General features: G+C 39.8%; 1 protein-coding gene across 4 annotated transcripts in view; it reads right to left on the reverse strand.

Annotated features, from left to right (window-relative positions):
* Klhl14 (kelch like family member 14) overlaps positions 1–21,211 on the reverse strand; it is a 133,523-nt gene that overhangs the window by 12,354 nt on the left and 99,958 nt on the right. For all 4 annotated transcript variants that reach the window (XM_031365071.1, XM_031365068.1, XM_031365069.1 and 1 more), the window contains exons 4-5: positions 13,769–13,858; positions 5,707–5,785 (exon numbers count right to left, since the gene is read on the reverse strand). In XM_031365071.1, coding sequence (XP_031220931.1) covers positions 5,707–5,785; positions 13,769–13,858 — 169 coding nt within the window. The remainder of the gene's footprint in view (positions 1–5,706; positions 5,786–13,768; positions 13,859–21,211) is intronic.

The raw sequence follows: 21,211 nt of genomic DNA on the forward strand, positions 1-21,211 counted from the left end.
GAGGAGAGAATCTCATCTAAATGTAGAATTAGGATTTTAAAGGTTGCAAAATAAGGTTCAAAGAGCTGGTCCACTGACTTCTTTCACTTGGATAGACAGATTCCAATTGCTTTCTAATTATCATGATCTGTCAAAATTATTTAACGCTATTTTCTTTTCACGTTTAAATGTTTCATTGAAAATAATGGCACGAGTCTTCAGAAGACACACATCTCATTACATCACCGAGACAAGGCAGGTCAGTGTACCTCTTCCAGATGATTCTGTGATGGGCTTGGAGGTATCTGAAAGGGTACCTTTACTGATTGCACTAAAGAGTCACCAGTGTATAACTGACTGTGCGTTCTTCTCAGTACTGATCCAGAAGATGGTAGGTCATCCTGATAGGTGTTGAGGTTGTGAAGAACAGCAGGTAGACTCCCTCTGGCAGTCTGAACTCCCCCTTTCTGCTCTACATGGCAGCTTTCTCATTTTGTTCTGAACTGGTTTCTTGACCTTTGACACCAAGTCAGCCTGTCAGAACTGGTTTGATGATCCTCCTGAGCTCCTGGCCTATACACACAGTGGATTTGGGATCTAACATGGAAAGAATCAGCAGATTTCACTTCCTAACTCAAAGAGCAATCTGTGTGTAGAAATTCCCACAGTGCTGCTGGGGACTCTTCCCCAGATTCCCTCTCAGGACCAGCACGTGTGTTCCTGAAATGCATTTTAGAAACAAGGGCTCGGTGATCTGGCAACACTGAGTTCCAAGCTCAGATATTACCAGACTAGTTTTTCTCTCCTCTGTAGAAAAAAAACCACACTTGGCTTATGCTATTTTTTGAAAGGTTAGTTCAATCCTATTAAATATTCCTTAATGTAGTCACACTGTCATAATGTCACATTGTTCCTTTCTTCTTCCTCTCACTTCTTCCTCTCACTGCCAGAAGCATTATTCAGCACTTCTGAGATATGATTAGAAAGGCTAATAAATAACTTTTATAGGTAAACTTTAAACTCTGCTTATATTAAGATCTTTAAAAGTCCTTGCTAACCCTCAGGGTGCTCTATCAATATACCATCTCTATCTACCTATCTATCTGTCTGTCTGTCTGTCTGTCTGTCGTCTATCCATCCATCCATCCATCCATCCATCCATCCATCCATCCATCCATCCATCCATCCATCTATCCATCTATCCATCTATCCATCTATCCATCTATCCATCTATCTATCTATCTATCTATCTATCTATCTATCTATCTATCTATCTATCTATCTCCATCATTTATACATTTACCATCTATCATTTATATATCCATCACCTATTCATCTGTCATCCAACATTTTTCTATTCTTATTTTTCCATTTATCATCTATCTACATATGTCTATGTATTATTATCTAGCTATATAGATAATATTTATCCTAAAGCATAAAACAAAATTGCTGTAATCTTAACCTAGTTTGCATTGTTGACTTGCATCATCAAGTTAAAAACAAGGAGTTTTTCAAGCTGAATATTGTCTCCCATAATGTCTCCAATAATATTTAAGTTTGGGAATGTTATGGACATGTTAGTTTCTAGTTTTACACTCAATGAAACAGAGAGCTGTTGTTCCCAAACTTCTCTTTTTCCCCACATATTATAAATTGGCTAGGGAGTAAAAACTTGCGCTTTATTACTAAATATAAAGTGTCTATTTTACTTAAAAGAATTGAAGCCACCAAAGCATTTCTTTTGGTTTAAGTTTTCAAGTTTTCCCTATCTTGAGGCAGAATCAAATCCTAAATCTAAGAGCCAGATAGTTCATCAGCCCTCACTTTATTACTATAATTTAATTGAATGTATCCATTGATAATTTCATGCATGTATATGGTGCACTGTGACTACTCTTACCCCCACTCTCCCCATCTTCTCCCTAAACACCCCCTTCTTATAAATCCCTTTCCCAAGTCTATGTCTTTTTGTTTCATTGTGTGACCCAGTGAGTATAGCCAGGGCCCTCTGTGTAGGGAGGAGTTTGGAACTGCCCTTTGGATCCTGGTGGGTTCACATGCAAGCACACCACTGGGCCTGTTATCAGCCAAAAACAATCAGGGCTTCTTTGCTGAACTATTGGCTATTGAAGGATTCTTTGGGGAAGTAGTCATTGGTTTCCAAGGTGTAAATTTAAAATTGTATTTCATTCAATCTTTTGCTTGTAAATTCATAGCTAGAAAGCATGGAGTTTGTGAGCTCATCCATGGTTGAGTAAGACTACAGGCTATATGTCTAACTCCCTGCTGAACAGGAAGGGTACTCAGCAGCTTTATCAAACCCCACTGGAAGAGCTGAAAAGGTAAAATAGCCTAGTAGTCAGTTCCCAGCTATGTAAGGGTGAGTAATCCCCGAGATGACTTAGAACACATTTCTCTTATTCTCAATCAATCTGACAACTTCTCAGCAAAAGAATGTCTCAGCCCTTTGGCAGGAGAATAATAGAAACAGGTAGATGAAGAATTTCTGGTTTGATTCATGATCTATGTCTTATAAAATTAACTTAAATATTTCAATAAGTATCTCTGATGTGGAATTGCTCATCTATCTTGGGTTCCTTCCTTCTATGTTTAATGACCATGTATAGCACGGGTGGTCATTGCTATTTTGAATGGAAGCTTGGCAATGGCAGAAGACACATTTCATTTGAAGTGATGGATTGCTGCATGGGCCAACCAGCCTACAGGAGAGATGGCACCAGAAGAGTACTGGGTATCTATCTGTGAGGTCTGTATTTTCCTACTCAGCTCTGGAAGGAGTTATGCATTCTATCAGGTTGATTGTTCTAAATCTTAAAACAAACAAACAAAAAAGAAAGAAAGAAAAAAGAAAGAAAGAAAACTTCTTTTACTGAAGACCTGACATGATATACCATAATGACTTCGAGAGAAACACTAAACAGTCCATCCTGTCAATGGTGGCTGCCGAGCGCCGACAGACCATGGCAGTTCTTTTCGTCAGGTCAATGAGCTGCTAAAAATTGTCTAAGTAGGACCTTGCCATGATAGGCCACCCTGCCTCAGAGGAAGTCATTATAGACTATCAAGTAAACAATACACATTCTAAAAAAATTACTAATTAGGTTTTGTAGCAATACTTTCCATCCTTAGGGGCTCTATAGTGAGATAATTGACCGCGACGTGAGTTATGCCTCCCAAGCTGAAGGCGTGAAGGTTAATTATCATGGTGTACAGCCCCCAGCAAAGGGGACGGTGGTGATGAGACAATGACATTTCAAACATGTGTTGATGATTCTTTTGCAAATAGAACTTTCTAGAACGGTTTTGATTAAAGGGCAAAGTGAGACAGTTGCTGTAATAGTCACAAGGAGCTCAAACCCAAAAGGAAGTGCTGAAGTGTGCTAGAGAAAGAGAGCAGGAAACTCGTGGCCCATGAGGTTTGTCAGGATATTGATTGACTTGGCAGTATTTCTTGAGGTACAGTGGAGAGAATGAGAGAGGTTTTCTTTTTTTATTATTATTATTTTATTTATTTATTTTTCAGTTTATTTATTTTTTATTAGATGTTTTCTTTATTTACAATATCTCCTTCCCCAGGTTCCAATCCAAAAATAAATAAATAAAATAAAATAAACAGAAACTAAAACAATCCCCTGGTCCCTCCCCTCTCCCCCTGCTCACCACCCCATGCACTCCTGCTTCCTGGCCCTGGCATCCCCTACACTGGGGCATAGAACCTTCAGGGCTGAGAGAGGTTTTCTTAAATGAGCTCATGGTGCTAAAGATACCGTCTGGTTCTTTCCAGCTTATAGTGTGGAGTCTTCTCAAAGAGTCTCATTTTTCATCTTATTACTTCAGAGGATTGTTTATATATTGAGGTAGGGTCTCACCGTACAGCCCAGGCTGGCCTCCAAGTCATAATCCCTCTGTATCAGTGCTGAGGTTGTAAACATGCACTGATGTGTCTATCTAAGAGAGTTTTAATTCATTCCTACGGGGTGTGAAGATATTAAGCTTCTCAATACATTTAAATAGATTCATACTATCTTGCTGCAAAGACAACCATTTTGGATAAAGATTACCATTACAGGAAATCTGTGCTAAGGATCAACTTTGATCTCAGTGCAATCTAATTGAATAAGATGTGAAGGGGGTTCATTGTTTGGAACAGGAAAGAAAGCTAACAGAGCCTACTGCTTTTTAAATTCTGGATGATGAGGAGAAAAGAAGTTGTTGCTTATTGTCATTATCTTATTGGATGGTTTGCTTAAAAGGATGTCAAAAGAGTTAAGTGTCTAAAATCTAACATGTATATACATTATCATGTGCATACAAAGGCATGGTTTCATGATTGAGTACAGAAATAAAATATTCATTCACATATTACTGTTGCTGTCCTTTGGTATCTAAGAGACTAGAGATAAGCATTCTATGTATGAGACCATGAGATGCCATTTTTTTTGTTTTGGGGAGCAGGGTCTCATGTACTACAGACTGGCCTTAAGATTGCTGTGTGCTTGAGTCTAACCTTTTAAATTTTGGATCATCTTGCCTCCATCTCCCAAGTGCTGGGATTACAGGAATGTGCCAGCATGGCCGGCTAGGATTAATATTTTAAAGCTAATAAATGACCTATTCTTGATTTGCACATATAAATGATCTGAGGTCTTGAAATATTAAATTTAAATATAGGTTTAGATGTCAAATCTCAAGTTTTAATGTTGAATATTAAATCTAATATTGAATTTTTAAATATTTAATATAGAAGCTTTTATATTGCCTTGTAGAGTGCTATGAGGGTGGCAGACTAAGTTTTGAGGACCTAGATACATTACCATTGATAAGAACCATTAACTAGTGGCTACATGTCATTTCCAAAGTGTTTTCACTATGAAGATACACTGCATACATTTTTCTTATTTTTGTTGGATGTTTTCTTTATTTACATTTCAAATGTTATCCCCTTTCCCAGTTTCCCTCCCTCCCAGAAATACCTTATCACATTCTCTCTGCCCCTGCTTCTATGAGGGTGTTCCTTGGCCCACCCACCCACTCCCTCATCCTCACCCTCGATTCCCCTACACTGGGGCATCTATCGAGCCTTCATAGGACTAAGGACCTCTCCTCCCCTTGATGCATGTCAAGGCCGTCCTCTGCTACATATGCATCTGGAGCCATGTGTACTCCTTTGTTGATGGCTTAGTCCCTGGGAGTTCTGGGGGTTCTGGTTGGTTGATATTGTTGTTCTTCCTATGGTGTTACAAAACCCTTCAACTCCTTCAGTCCCTTCTCTAACTCCTCTATTGGGGACCCTACACTCAGTCCAATGGTTAGCTGCAAGCACCTGCCTCTGTATTTGTAAGGCTCTGACAGGGCCTCTGAGGAGACAGCCATATCAGGCTCCTTTCACCGTGCACTTCATGGCATACGTAATAGTGTCTGGGTTTGGTAACTGTATATGGGATGAATCCTGCAACATTTTATCTTCTACAAACATCTACTACTGCTTCTACTGCAAACATTTTTATCTTCATTTTAGGACAAATAACTCATTTATTAGTTTATTTTTCATTAAGACGGTCAGCAACCTAATTTGGGTAAGGCAAGGTTAGTACTTTTCCTCATATGACTTTCATGGACTCTTCTCAGTGTTCCTCATCATGTATCACCCGTGTTTCTCTACAGTAGTCCTACATGTTTCAAGCAAAAGAAATAAACACTTACCTTTCTTGCATGGGTGGAAGTTGGATCCAACTATTAAATCGGGGATCATACCGGCTGACAAAATTTGTACTATGTTTTCCTGTAAAAATACATTTTGAGATATTTAAAACTTAGATCTCTTTCTTAATTTGTGCATTTATCAGTTTTAAAAATCTCTGTTGTCAGGTTTAACAAGCATGAATTAAGTTCAGGGACCCGGTAGCAATGCATGAGAGGCAAGAAGCCCTTTCCTCAAATGTGTTTCCTCTTTGTACATTCTTTTTATTGTTGTGGACTGACTCAACCCGATCAACCATGCCAAATGCATGTTTACTAAACTATCAGCATATCAGGATCATTTTTTTCTGTGTTTTGATATTTTTATGTTTTAAAAACAAGAAATTACTGTCCCCAAATTCTCCATTTTAGAGAATTCTTTGTATAATATATCTGGCTAGTCTTTTTTATGAGTAGACTTTTGTCCTAAAAATATTAAAATGTATTTTCTAGAGAAGTAATGATAACAGCAAGTTTAACAGAAAAGTAAAATATTTTCCATATACTTGAACCCCATGCTTGCTCAATTTCCCACTATTAGCACTTATTTTTACTGACTCAAAACCTAACTGTGGTAGAGATTTGTGTCTCCCCATGGAAATAATAGCAGTGGTAATGATGGGGCATGGTTATCACAGAAACTCTGTGTGCATCAGGGAGATGCACCGTTGTTGTGATGTAAGCAAAGCGCTGTACTGGGAAGCAAGCATGAGTCTTCTGAGCTGCTTAACCAGCTTATCCCCTCTGCTGAGCTTAAAAAGCACATACGTGCTTCCAAGGTATTAAAATGAATCTTATTTTGCATATATATTGACATCAAATCGAGAAAAGCAAGTGAACAAGTACACAATACTTTGTGTGTAGCACTAGAGGTGGAAACCAACTCACACCCAAGGCCTCAACTGTAAATACTGTCTTTGTTCATGATCTGTAGCTACGTAATGGTACCAGATTTCTCTCCATGAATAAACAGAATGCACACGTGTGTGCTGGAATGGCTGAGGCATGATCAAGTTTGAAATCTACTGTACAGGCTCATCTTTTTGTACAAGAGAAGGTGCATCACTAAGCATAGCTGTCTGGTTTTTAGCCTGAGTGAATGGCTTGAAGATTGCACAGTTTGTTGGACTGACAAAGACTAAGTAGGGAGAGAGTAGAAACTAAGGAGTAAGTTATGAACTCAGTTTTTCTTTTCCTTTCAATGAGACAGAGTAGACAGCTCTATTTTATTGTTCCAAGGGTAAGGTATATAAGGGCTCGTAGGAGTATGGGTGGAAAGGGCTGATTGGTCACAACACAGTACCTAATTATCATATGGGCAGAAGAACAAAGCAGGACATAGGTGCTGAGTTATGCGGTGCTTGCAGTGAGCTTTGTGCAGGGTCATCCTTTGAATAAGGTCAAGCATTTGTGCTCAGAAACACTCTCCAATATTAAAATATAGAATTTCCCTAATATGATCAGTTTTGGTTTTAACCCAGAGAAACCTACAAGATGCCAAAAGGGGTTAACTGCTAACCTAGTTGGTGGATAATGTTACCACTGCCAGTTTGGGAGGCTACAGTGCAGAGTTATTATTTAAATGTATAGGACTGGATGAAACCGCTTAAGAAAAGAGGTTGGAATTGTAAGATAAAGGGTCTTAGAAGTGACCTCTAGGGTAGGAAAAAATAAAACAACGAAAGTAAGAATGGTATTTTGAAAGCCAACTCAAATAGTGCTAGTGATAGAAGGGAGCAAGCAGCTGAGATTATGAAGGGTATGGGTGGCCCTGACAAATGTTCCTACAGTGAGCTGATGTTGAGGAGAAAGCCAATGGAGACAACTCAGGAGAGACCAAAATATAAAGACATGAAGGTAAGACACTGCACAATGCTTCCCAGCACTTCCTAAACCAACAGAAGACTGAACTAGGAGATGCAGATCAAGAGAGTGTTTGGTGGTCATTTTCAAGTATTTAAGCTCAAGAATACTGAAAAGTTCTTGAACTTAGGTAATAGGGACCAATAATCAGACCTTATATCTGTATAGAAAGAGCTAGCTACAAGAAGAAAATATGTAGTTTATGTTGGGAGTCTTAATTGTCCTTAGAAAACTATGTATTGAAAGCTTTGTCCCTACTGTTTTTGGGAGAAGACTGGACCTTGAGTGTGCTAATGTCATCTATTGACAAGTTTATCATTGAGTGGGCTGGTCGTACAATGGAAGGGAGAAGCCAGGTCCTTACTAGAAAGGGTGACTGGGAAAGTGGTCTTCTCAAAAAATTATCCTGGTTTTGAATAGATAGGAAATTAATGAAATGAGTCAAAAGAGATATCAAAGGATCCTAGGGATTGTGAGATGGGAAATCTGGAGTTCCTTATGGAACTCCTTATGTTCCTAAATGGACATGTTGACAAGTGATGCCAAGTTGGTCTTATCTGGTAATCCAAGAAAGATAAGAATGGTAAGGATGCCCTAGAAATTTCAACTAGGGAGGCTCCAACTCAAATAAGGACTCTATGTCTAAAGCTGGTTTTTTTTTTTTTTTGAGAAATTTTTTGGGGGGCAAATTTGTCATAATTCCCTGTAGGAAAACATTTTCTTTGGTGCTCAAGTTTCTTGTTAATTTCCAAACAGCATCTGAAAACTAAAACTGTTCATAAGAGTCAGAAGTCATCCACCATGCATACATAGTACTGTTTCTTTATAAAGTTTGGGGCAGAGTTTCTGTTTGGAAGAAGGAATCTGCTACTTCTGGTAATGGGGTGAAGGAACCTTCCTGTGCTGAGTAGCAGGGGTACAAACCAGAAATCTTGATTTCTTGTAGAACGGAAGTGGAATTCATTCAGAAAAAAAGGCTCAGCAGAGCCTGGTTTGAAGGGGTGTGACATTAACTAGTATCTCCAGAGGCAGGGATGGTGGTGTGCATGAGGAACAGGTTGGGGACTGGGACTTTAAACAGGATGAAGTTCTGAGATTGGCAGGGGAGAAGCCAAGAAGATGATGAGCCTTATAAGAAACGAAAGTGAGTTAAAGTGGACTTTATTTGCTGCCATGGGGCTTACCCTTGAGACTCTTCTAGAGGCTTCAGAGTGGTATGATGATTCCATATGATGGAATTTTGGAAAATAGTTTACTCCTCCCAGATTTTTCCTATTTTCTCTACCCTCTCCCCATCTTTCCACTGTTTCCTATAATTATTCATATCTCACCCCACCCCACTCTGCCTCCCTTATGCTTCCCTCCCCTCCTCTCCTTCCTTCTCCCCTCCCCTCTTCTCTCCTACCCTCTCTTTTCCTCCTCTACCATTTCTCTTTCCATTTCCAGTTCCTTTCCTTCCCCACTTCTTCCTATTCTCTCTGTTTCTTTCTACTACCTTTTCTCTCCTCAGTCTTTTCCCTTTTCCTTCCTTTCACCTGTCTCAGATTTTCCTTGACCATTCATTCCAATAAGATTTCAGGAGCTGTCTAGACTGGCTTCAAACCTTGGATCTTTCTATCCCCTCTCTCTTAGCACTGGGATTACAGGATTTCCCCCACCATATCTGGGTCTTTATTTTATTTCTGACTTTTTCTTTACTTCTCTTCTGGTGATGATGCCCCACCATCTGATAGCATTGTATGAAGAGATGAATGAGAAGGTGGGAGAAGTTTCTAAAGTAGGGAATGAAAATCCCCTCTTAGTTGTTTGAGGAGTTAGTTCAAGTTGTAAATGTAAACCAAATTTCTATGTATTCTAATAGTATATATGGCTACATTCCTATTACTATGACATGTAACAAGTTGACAGGAGGTAATGTTTATACTATAGCTGAATAGAAATGTATGTATATTGGTTATTGGTCTTGTAACTAATACTAGTTTTCTGATGTGCATTTTTGGTCATGTAACCAAGACTACCAATAAATAAAATAATATTTCTGCTTGACAAAGTGCATCCTTATGTTTTATGAGCATGATCTGAAGTTCACAGATTATACTTTTCATAAACTATTTTCATATGAATTAACACTGAACTTGAGTTCTTGTCTTTAGGACAGATGTATGTGTGCATAACATTTGAATCATGTGTTTAACTGTTCTCTTGTATAGCTGTTACATAAAAGTATTTTTATATTAGCATATTTATCCTCTGTGTTGGGATTAGTTGCATAGGACATCATAATATGAAAACTTCACATTGATGAGTGGCTCAAGTCTTTTTAATGTTTTTATGAGATATCAAGTGATTAGAGTTCGTGGGAGCAAGTGGAAGCCACTTCCCATTGTTGTAGCATTTTTTAAGACCAATGGCAAAAATCACAATTTTTGTTTAAACCATGGTTGACCAGATCAATGAAAAGTTCTTAGGTGAAAGACAATGTAATCGTTGTTTTGGACCAAGATCTTGAAATCAGATAAATCTATGATGGAATCATTTCCTTTTTTCTTGTGAACACTATATTCTTAAAAGGATACTCTTCAGGGTTACTCTCCTTAAGTAGAAAAACTGGAGCTACCATAGATTATGGCTCACAAGGTGCTTCTGAGGATTAAGTGAAATTTCAGCAAACATTTTCTGGCTGAAATATTGAGTGCTCATCAACTACCAATACTACTGTGGTTGATCAGATGGACAGAATTTGTAGCTACATGCAAAGTATTTGTGAAATTGTGATAGTTATGGTACATAGTCCAGTTTTCTCAGAAATAGATGCAGCCCATTTCTTAGCTATAATATTGGCTGATCATTGGCCACAGATACAGCCCTCATTGAATAGGCTAACTTTGCCTTCTATTTTTATCTTCCACCTGAAGATGCCCATCAACAAATTTGTAGAGCATTTTTAATTAAAATACAATTTGAATTGACACAGGGAACTGAAGTCTAGCTTACTTGCCTCTAATATAACCAGCTCCCCTCGTTTTAAAGAAACCAAATGTCCATCTGGAAGTCTCTAAGATTCTAAAAAGGAATTTTATAGAAAGAGAGAGCTTCTAGGCCTGTAACTGAGGGTAATGGTGGGGTCAACACACTAAAACTTTACTCTGAACTTTCTAGCAGCTAAAACACAGAGAAGACAGTTGTTGGCATGATCAGTGATGCTGATCACGCACACAGAAGCACACCACCATGCCTTGGCGCTCTGACATGACAAGAAACTGCCGTGGAAGTATCCACATGATGCACCCTAAGTTTCCAGTGGGTGAAACCGTACTTTCCAGCAGGAGGTATGGTTTGGGGTTGATAGCCTTTCTGCCAGTGTGTTCACACAGGGTTTGAATCCTGGCTGCTGTCTGCTTCAGGTGCAGGTCGAGTGAAATCAGAACACTCAAATGGCGTCATCTAGGTCTCTGAATTAATTCAAAGAAAAAAGCCTAATCCTCTTGAGTAGAGAGATCAGAATATCCTCTAAATTCTCCCCCACTTCCCAACTAGTTCTCTGGGATGCATTTTTGATTTGAAGTTGAAGAGCAAGCAGATAATAGTTATATATTCTGGCCTATGCTCATGGAGCACGTGTGTGCATGTGTCTGTACATGTGCACAGCTGTACGTGTGTGTGTGTCTGTGCCTGTGTGTGTGGGTGCAAGTGCCTGCAAGTGTGCAGGTGTGTGAATGTTTGCAGAAGCCAGAGATCACATGTAGATGTCGTTCTCCAGGTGCCCTTCGCCTTGTTGTGACAGGTTTGCCTACTAATCTGGGCTTCAACAGGCCAAGCTGACTGGCTAAGGAGTCCTCGAAATCCACCTGTCCTCAAATCAACCCCAGCACTATAATGACAGCTTTTGCCACCAGACCTAGCCTTTTCTATGTGTCCTGAAGGTCAAAGTCAGGTCTTCCTGCTAGTGCAGCAAGCATGTTATTATCTGAGGCCCCAGGAGCTGTTTAATCGGTTGTTGATTAGGATAATGTTTGCACTGTGATTGTTAGTACTGTGCTAAAGTACTTTCACAATAGGAACAAGGTTTGAGTTTAATCCCTACCACTGGGGTCGGGGGTGGGAGTGGGGGTGGGGGGGAAAGGTCAGGTATCAGGACTCATGCCTGTAATCCTAGCACTTGAGAAACCAAGGCAGGACAATCCTGAGTTTGGGGATACCCTGAGCTGCACAGTGAAACTTTTTTTTCTTTTTTAAAAAGACTCAGTTATGTGGAAAGTTTTATGTGTGTCATGGCATACTTGCAGAAGTCAAGACAACCTGTGGGAGTTAGTTCTCTCATTCTACCTATCATGTAGGTACTAGGAATTGAATTCAGATCATCATACCTGGCAATAAGTTCCTTTCCTGGCTAAGCCATCTTGTGGGCAGTGTTTTTAGCTTTACTCTGGCCCTCCCAAGAATGTTTTGGAGACTCTTTGCTTCTTAATTAAATCCAGTGGCTGTGTGGAGTGATTCCTTATGGATTCTACAAAGGTCTGATCATTTCACTTTTAATGCTGAGGTACAACAAAAATGTTGGGCCTGAAAACATCTCCTCTGTGTGTGTGATCTTGTGTGTGTGTGTCAGGATGGGTGGAGGGCATGCGTGTGTGAGCCCTTACATGAGGATATCAAAGGACAAGCACAACTGTTATCCCTCTGGTACTGTCTGCTGTAATCTTTTAGGTAGAGTCTCTCACTGGTCTAGGACTTACCAAGTAGGCAGGTTGAGTATCCAGGGATCCTTAGAGATCCCTGTCTCCTTATCCCTGGTGCTTGGATTACAGGAATACCCCACCATACCTACCTTAATTTTCTTTTTAACTCTGATTTCTGGGGATTGAATTAGGTTCTTGTGCTTGCAAGGCAAACAGTTTATTGACTGAGCTGTCTCCCCAACTCTCTCCCTTTCTTATAAGTGGGCAGCCTGGCTTGTTTTCCTTTACAATTTTCTAGAAGGAGCAGATGTTGTGACTTTTACACAATTCACCTTGGTGCAGATGCTGAAAGAGAGCATTCACAATAAAATATATGCAGTATATGTAATTTCAGTGGGATGTTCTGGGGTTTTAAAGTAAAAATGTGTACCTGCAAGCTGTTTTATGGCTCCTCAGTTATAATTATCTCTGTAATACAGAAAGCTACAACTGTGGCTCTGCCCTCACTTACAAGCTTTCTAAAAACACCACAATCGTTTTGCATAGTCTACAAGAAACAGCATTCTTGTGTTTGGTTTGTAATGTGTATCAAAAGGTCTCCTTTCATTTAGGAAGGAATCACAGTTATGGGAAAGATGGTGGACAAACCATGGAGGACATGCTTGTCAAGGCTGCAGTGAGGAAGGTGGGTGCTCTGGGCTTGTGGTTCTACCTGCTGCAAAGGAATTTGAATTAGAGTTCCATGCTGCATAACGAGAGAATGCTTCTTGCAACCTTGTTCTCATATAGAAAGAATGGGAGGAGAGTAGTGGGTGAAGATCTGAACAGCTGCAGCTGACTCAACCTTCCCCTGGGGAGTCTTTGCTTCTGCGTGTGGCATTCCTCAGGGGATGGATAAGGGTAGGGGCTGGGCATCACTGTGAAGCTAAGTCCACAGAGAATTGGCACTTGAATGCTCTGTTACATATGTCCTCAGCCTGCTCCATGAGTATCCTCCCTCCCTCCATCAGTGAACCTCATAACCTCTCCATTTGCCCATGTTACACAGAACCGTAGTTTCAACATTAAGTCTAAAAGGGATGGATAGTAATCCTTTTTACAGTGTGTGTACTTGCTCAACATTGCTATGGTAAGTGGACAAACCACTGTTTACCCAAATCTCATCTTCATGGTAAGGGTTTGGTTCACAAGATGATAGTACTAGCAGATGGGAAGTTTAGGAGGTAGATCTATGGACAGTCCTAAGTTCATCAGAGCCTTATCCTCAGAAGGTATTGTAGGACTGCGTCCATCTTTTCTCTTCTTTTATGGCCCCATTGATGGTGTCACTCCTTCCACAGTGGGTCACCAAAACTGAGTTACCCAGCTGTGTACCTCCAGAACTCTGAAATGGATGAATCTTTTCTCTTTAAAGTCAGTTTCCTCCGATACTTTGTTGTAGTTACATAAAGCTGAGTTGTTCAAAGTAACTGTTCAATAGTTACCATTAGGGTTCCATTGGTCCTCTCCACCCAACACGAACAGGAAGTTTTCTACCTCGACAACGCAGTGGTGGGCACTGTTGTAAGGCATAACTGGAATCAAGAAAAAAAAAAGGACATATAAAAATTTCCAATACCTCCAGCTTACCAGCTATGTACTTCACCAAAGTGTGTACAGAACACAAGACTCCATCAACAGGCAACAGCAATATACCCACAATTCCTATGAGCCAAACGCCCCGGCTCAGTGATATGTTTCGAGCAGTTTCAAGCCCAACCCCTTTGGATCAATTTTGCATAATGCTATTCCTGGAATTAGTCAAGAACAACCTGCATGCTGCTTTCCATCCTTTTAGCTCACGTTGTCTGTTCAATGGCAGGGAGAGTCATTTCTGTGGCAATGACTGACACTCCCAAATGGTCAGGGCTGGCAGCCACTTCCTGAGAGAACTAACTCTCAATAATATGGAACCATTTGCTGGCAATCTTTCTACAAACAGACTGGGGTGCTGTGTGTCTTTCTACTCCACAGCATTGAGCAGGCGTAATTTCCATACAGTTTTAAGTTTTTAAATTAAGGTCCTGCTGATTTAATGCCTCCTCCAAATGTATACGCTTAATTTCCTGTACAATGTCATTAGCAGCACAATCACACATTTTCCATCTATCTGCATCGGAGCTCTTCTGTAGCAGAGATAAAAACTGTCAGCAATGTCATGCATATCCATTCTCCCGCACCCAACTGCAGAGGCTGAGTGGAGGGGTGTTATTCATAAACCCACCAAAGCCAGTTTTCTCTGACATTTGCATCTCCTTTGGAAAGTCACAACGTACCAAGCAGGGTGATGCTGTCACCTTTGGTGCTGTGCAGTGTTGGTCCCCACTGATATAATATCGTAGGGTGATTGTGTATGTGTGCAGCATTAGTTATCATATGGCATGCAGTGGTCTGGGCCCAGTGACACCAGTAGGAAAAATGATGTCCTTGTTCAGCTCATCATATGGGCACCTTAAATCTAGGTGAGGACAAATGGGGAGGTGATGTGCCTGTTCAGGCAGGGAACTTATTGCTTGACACGGATCAACAGAGCACTTAAGAAACCAGTGCAGTGGGAAATCAATATGAATCCCAGCCAATTCTTACTCTGCGCTTCTTTGCCAATGCAGACAGAGAGAGAGAGAAAGAGAGAGAGAGAGAGAGAGAGAGAGAGAGAGAATGTTTATTGCATAACTGAGGAGGAAACTATCTTATATCTGGCTTATTTTGAGAGGTATATATACATCTCTCATTTCATTTGGTTTAATTAGCTCCTAGCGTTCTCAGAGATAACTCATACTGGCATATATATATGTATATGTATATGTATGTATATATGGCTTTTAGAAAGAGAACTCAGTAAATAGTTCTTTCTATAAGTGCATCCTTTAAGCTTCCTACTAAAGTACCAAAAGGTTGTAAGAATTCTGATTCATTAACTAATATTTACTGTCACTATTCATCTTCTGAAGTTATAGCCACAAGAGAAAAAGTATTTATATGTATATGCCTAATTTAGGGAGTTAATCAGGGACTTCTTCATCTTTAGAATGTCTCTAGACCCCCTCTAGATCTTTTGATGTGCTCCGTGTCCAACTCATTTTTTTTTTTTAAGAAAAAAAAATGGTAAAGTAATGCTTACTTTAATCTTCAGAAAATGCCCTCAACTGATAGGTCTTGTTGAGCCATGACTCTGAATTCCTTGGTGTATGTCTATCTGTTTGGTTCACTGAGCAATTAAGTTTGAAACTGTATTTTAAACTGTATTTTAAAAATCAATTAAGTCACTGCAGTTTAAATGATGATATCTCTTCCAAAGTACTGAAAGAAGACTAGGCTACCCCATCACTTGTTGTGCCTGGCTGTTTCAGCTTGACGTAATGACCTCTGACCTGTGAATTCACACAGCATTTGCTGTCATTGCATGCATCTAATAACATGTGACATTGTGCAGAAATAGAAGCCAGAAGCTCAGTTTACTCACTCCATGGCCAGCCATATGCTCCATATACTTATTTTAAAATTTTGATGTGCTCCGTGTCCAACTCTTTTTTTTTTTTTAAGAAAAAAAATGGTATTTTCTTCTCTTTAGCCATGAGTTCAGCCTCATAATAAAACAAAATCTCTGAAAATGTATCAACACTTGTGCTTACTCCTGCTGTGCATTTGTTCCCATTCAGGCAAAAATTAAGTGAAGGAAATAATACACGATTTATTCCTAAGCCTCTTTCTCATTTGATTACCCCTATTGTTATGCTTTGTGCAAACAAATGAAGCTATTGCTCTAAGCTAACTACTGAACTCCTCAAAAGCAGGGCAAAGATGTTCCTTAAAGTCCTGATGCAACGGGTTTGTGGTGGTAGTCCTATTTCTCTGCATGTTTTTATTTTTGTTTGACAATCCTGCATATTATACTACTTGATTAGGCATTGCAGTATTCACATTTATGAATTATTATTCTTTCTGAATTCTCACTGTAAAGTAGAAAGCTATAAACAGCCTCTTTGAGATCTAGGCTGAATGTAAAACACACCCAAATTCACTACAAATAAAATATTTGATCAGTGTATGAATTTTGAAAGAGCTCTAACTCCTCTGACTCCTGATTAAAGCTGAAGGGAAGGAAGGGGAAACAGGGCAGGCGACAACGGCCAGCAGTCCATTGAGAAGGTCACTGCGTTCTGCACACACCCATTCTCTTTGAAGTCACCCCAAGGCCACCTCTTGTCCTTTCCAGACTTCTCTAGCGGTGGACACCTGTGTGTGTGCACAAGCAGGTGGTGGAGGAGGTTGGCCCTCCACATTCATGCACAGCCCGCTCTGAGTTTTTAGCGTGTCAGTCAGTGAGTTAGAGGGAAAGGGGACAGAGAAGCTAATCAGGATGAAATGAGATTAAAGGCTGTCTAATTTTACAGCAACTGTGATCCATCAGCCACTGTGAAAGTGACAGTGGAAATGAGTGATGGAGACAGACAGGTGGGGCTGTACATTTCACTGATTTATCCTCAAATGCACTGGGCCTTATTTTATTGAGTGAGCACGACCGCATTTATCAAGTCTGTCATCTAAAGCCACTTTCCCTCCATTTAAAAAGGTCACTTTACTCTGAGGGAGCAGGAGAGAGGCACTTTCAAATCAGATTTAAAATCGAATAACACATGTTTATAAGGCCCTTTGTGAGGAGTCTCAACTTTATCTCACACAAACGAGTTATGCTAGAAGGGAAAAAAATGGGTCAGAAGCCAGAAAACTCACAAAAGAAAATGCTCTGGTCACTCGAGAACACTTCTATGGGTCTTTAAATCTGAGGCAGGCCTTTGTTTGTTTGTTTTCTTCTGACTTTTGTTTTTTGTTATTACAGTTTCCCCATCCCATGCACCTGAAGTTTTACTCTGATCTGAGACATTCAATCAAACATTTGACAATATTTAATATTTTAAATTAAACAAGTAGAAAGCACTAGGGAGATGCTATGAAGGTGCAAACTCGAGAGAGCTAGTCACAGTATTGACCCTGTGGAATGACGGATCGTCACGTGTAAAACAGATGTCAGCAATTGCTACAAGCCTGATCACTGCTACAGTGAACTTCTATACCTGTTAATTGTTTTCCCACGATTTTAAAGCCATATAAATCTTAGACACACAGTCTTTCACCCCTCCCTGTGCCACTGCAATAAAATGCTTCGGGATGCTGTGCACAAAACTGTACCTGGGTGAGAAACGAGAATGGAGTCCTCGTGTAATGTGTTGCTTTTTGTGATAACAACCATTTACCATTGACCATGAGCCATATGTTAAATTGAATACATAATTATGTTTGTATGTTTATAGAGATTATATCTCTGAAAATATACATGTTTATCCCTTGCTATTAATTTGTTCCCATTTAGAAAAAATATATATCAGATGAATTAAAATTACTATGGATGGTAAGAATATATGGTATTACAGATAATGAATGTACCTATATTTATTTATATGTAACTGTGGACCAGACATAACTCAACCACCAAATTTCTAGGAGAAATACTGAGGCCCTGGGAGGGTAAGTCACTTGTTGAAGGTCATACTCAGCTAATGAATACCACAGCTTTACTCCAAACATGGGAATGTCTGGACCCCGACCCACGATCTTATGCATTTCACTCTACTGACTTTCAATAGGTGTGTTCAGCCAACCAGAAAATAATTACTGAGTTCCTGAGTGTTCAATGAGAGTGTCCCTGAGATTCATATACAGTTTTATACTGCTTCATACTTTAAATGTGCTTATTACTTTGATATTTAAAATGCAAGTACTATTTCAATTTTTTTCTGTACATATAACTATGAAAGTTGCTGGTTTTCTTAAAGTAAGATGTGTTTCTATTAACATGTAGTAACTATACAAAAGTAAAGGGTTTCAATTTGATGTCTCATACATGCACATAGTATGTTTTGATCTGTTCATGCCCTGTGTTGTTTTCATTTCTACTCTCCCTCTTACTCCCATTCCATTTCTACATCCTAAATAATCCTTTTACTTTAATGTTGATTCTTCCTTACCCTTCCTGGGTTCCATGGCTGACAGAAAAGACATGATAGGTTTTTCCTGAGTCTAGCCTCCTCCCCTTAACATGGTCATTCTCAGTGCTGTTTTTTTCCTTGCATGTAACACAATTTGCTCTTTTTGAATGAATAAAACTCCATTGTATATATACACTACATTTTCTTTATCCCTTGTCTGCTGTTTGGGACATGGGAGAGCCCATGACTTGACTATCATTGCTCCAGTAAATATGGCTGGTACAGGTGTCTCTATTCCATGTCACCCTTGGTTATTTGAGGGTGAATATCTGTAAGTAGCTGGATCTTGTGGAGATCCTATTTTGTGGATGAAAACTCTCTACACTGAGTTTCACAGAGGCCAGACTAAGTCACATCCTTATCCATGGTATATATTGTTCGTCCCATATCCCTAGCCCTTACCCCTAACACCCTCACTGACATTCGAAGCTTCTTGTTTCCTTGATGCCAGCCACTCTGAGTGGAGGGAATTTCATTTCTCTGATGGTCAAAGTTTGAACAGTTTTTATGTGTTTATTTGCCACTATATTCCTTCATTCAAAAAGAGGCTATTCAATTCATTTGTCTACTAAAATGAGTACACTTGCTTTATGGAGTCAGAAACAAAACAAAACAAAAACAAAACAAAACAAAACAAAAACAGTCCATGAGGGTAGGTAGAGTCTACTGACAATGGGTTATGACTATTTTTAAACAAATAGTGCCTGTTTTAACCTTGGATGTAGAGGCACAGGATCCTCTCATGGTATAGCAAGTATCCAGAGGGCTCACTTCTTTCCACAAAGGCCTTATTCTCCTGGAGATGCAAATTAATGTCTCCTTTCATGTTACACCTCTAGGAAATATAGCTATCTTCTAGTAGAAAGCATATACATGTCAGAACTCACAACATTCATGAACTTCAAGCGAGAGATTGCTTGAGCCAAGCCAAGAATATAGGAGGATTACCAATTCAATAGGAGTTGACAGTTTGTTGTTTAAATGGAACAGTTATGCGGGCCTTGATATCCTTGTGTCTTCAGAAAAGTAAGCTGACAAACCCATCCAAAATAGCATATTTTACGTTTTTAGAAAATCAATTATATTTGTAAGTATATGTGATGATATACATATACACATATACATATACACATATACATATATATGTACACATATACATCATATATATGTATATATACATATATGTGTGTGTATATATGTGTGTGTGTGTATATATATATATATATATATGTATATATATATATATATATATATAGAGAGAGAGAGAGAGAGAGAGAGAGAGAGAGAGAGTAAGTATGTGTTCCTGAACCTTAGCCAGTCAGTTTTCTGTCATGAAGGGCACTACTGGAACACACATGCTTGGCTTTTTCTTTCAGAAAGATTACACATATTAAGCTTATTTATTTATTTAGTGGTATTTGTCATTGAACTTAGGACAGCTTGCATGCTGGGTAAGCATTCAACCACTGGGCTATGTCCAAGCCATTTTCTAGTTCTTACATTTTGGTTTTAGGCAGAGTCTCACTAAGTTTCCCAAACTGGCCTTAAACTTGTTAACTTTCTATTGCAGTCTTTTCAGTAGCTGGAATCACAAGTCTGTGTTTGGGAGCATTTTCTCTAATGCAGACAGAAGCATTATCCTAATGTGCGCTCTTTAACATGTTGCTGTTTTGCACTAAATTGTGTGTGCATTCAATCTTCATTTGCTGTGTGTCTATTCAACACTAGGCAGCGCTGTACCTGCTGCAAGTCCTGGGAACAGTGTCTAGAAGATGTCTACTCAGAGAACACACATCACAAGCAACAAAATGGGCTTTTTGTCTCAAAATTTAAGTGCAATGAAGATAAGGAAATCAAGGCTGGTGTGAGGGAATGATGAAGGTGGGAAGTTCTGACAGAGGCTGGGAGATGACCTTCTGAATGGCCAAGGAGATGACCTCCAAAGTGAGCAGGCACTGTAGTGTGGAGACCGTGAAGAAAGTAGTAATAGGAATAGCACATGCATAAGTCTCAGAGCACTGGCTGGTGATGTCTTCAGAACAATAGGATGCCAGTACAGGAAAATTAGAGGCCAGGTATAGGAAGGGGATACTGAGCAGACCTCTGGATGCTGCAGGAAACTGTAAGGAGATGATACTATGCCTGTTTTCCCTTCAACATACATGTGTAAGCTCTGTTGTTGATTTTGCTCATTACTGGTGGCTGTTTGCTGATGTCTTTAATAGCATTTACTAAATATTCTTTATCTGCAGATACTTTTCTACTGATAATGTGGTAATGAACGAAGCCCCAAACACCCTTGCTCTCGGGGTACAACCTGCTTATAGGGAGGAAGGACACAAAGAAATATAGATAATCAAGATGAGCAGGCCAGGTGATGGCTCTGGTGATGGCCTTAATTGCGGTCGTCAGAGATGGTCTTTCTACAGGAGTGATGATTCAAGTTGAATCTAAAGAGTGGGCTATCTCCTGAGAGCCTCTGACAGTGCCCGACTAAAACAGAAGTTGAGGCTCACAGCCATCCATTGGACTGAGCGCAGGGTCTCCAGTGAAGGAGCTAGAGAAAGGATCCAAGGAACTGAAGGGTTTGCAGCCCCTTAGGACGAACAACAATATGAACTAACTAGTACCCTCAGAGCTCTCAGGGACTAAACCATCAACCAAAGAGCACACATGGTGGGACTCATGGCTCCAGCAGCATGTGTATAGCAGAGGATGGCCTAGTCGGTCATCAATGGGAGGAGAGGCCCTTGATCCTGTGAAGGTTTATGCCCCAGTGTAGGGGAATGCCAGGGCCAGAAAGTGGGAGAGGGTGGGTTGGTAAGCGGGGGGGGGGGGGGG

Source organism: Mastomys coucha, unplaced genomic scaffold, assembly GCF_008632895.1.
Source record: "Mastomys coucha isolate ucsf_1 unplaced genomic scaffold, UCSF_Mcou_1 pScaffold13, whole genome shotgun sequence".
Lineage (NCBI taxonomy): Eukaryota > Metazoa > Chordata > Mammalia > Rodentia > Muridae > Mastomys > Mastomys coucha.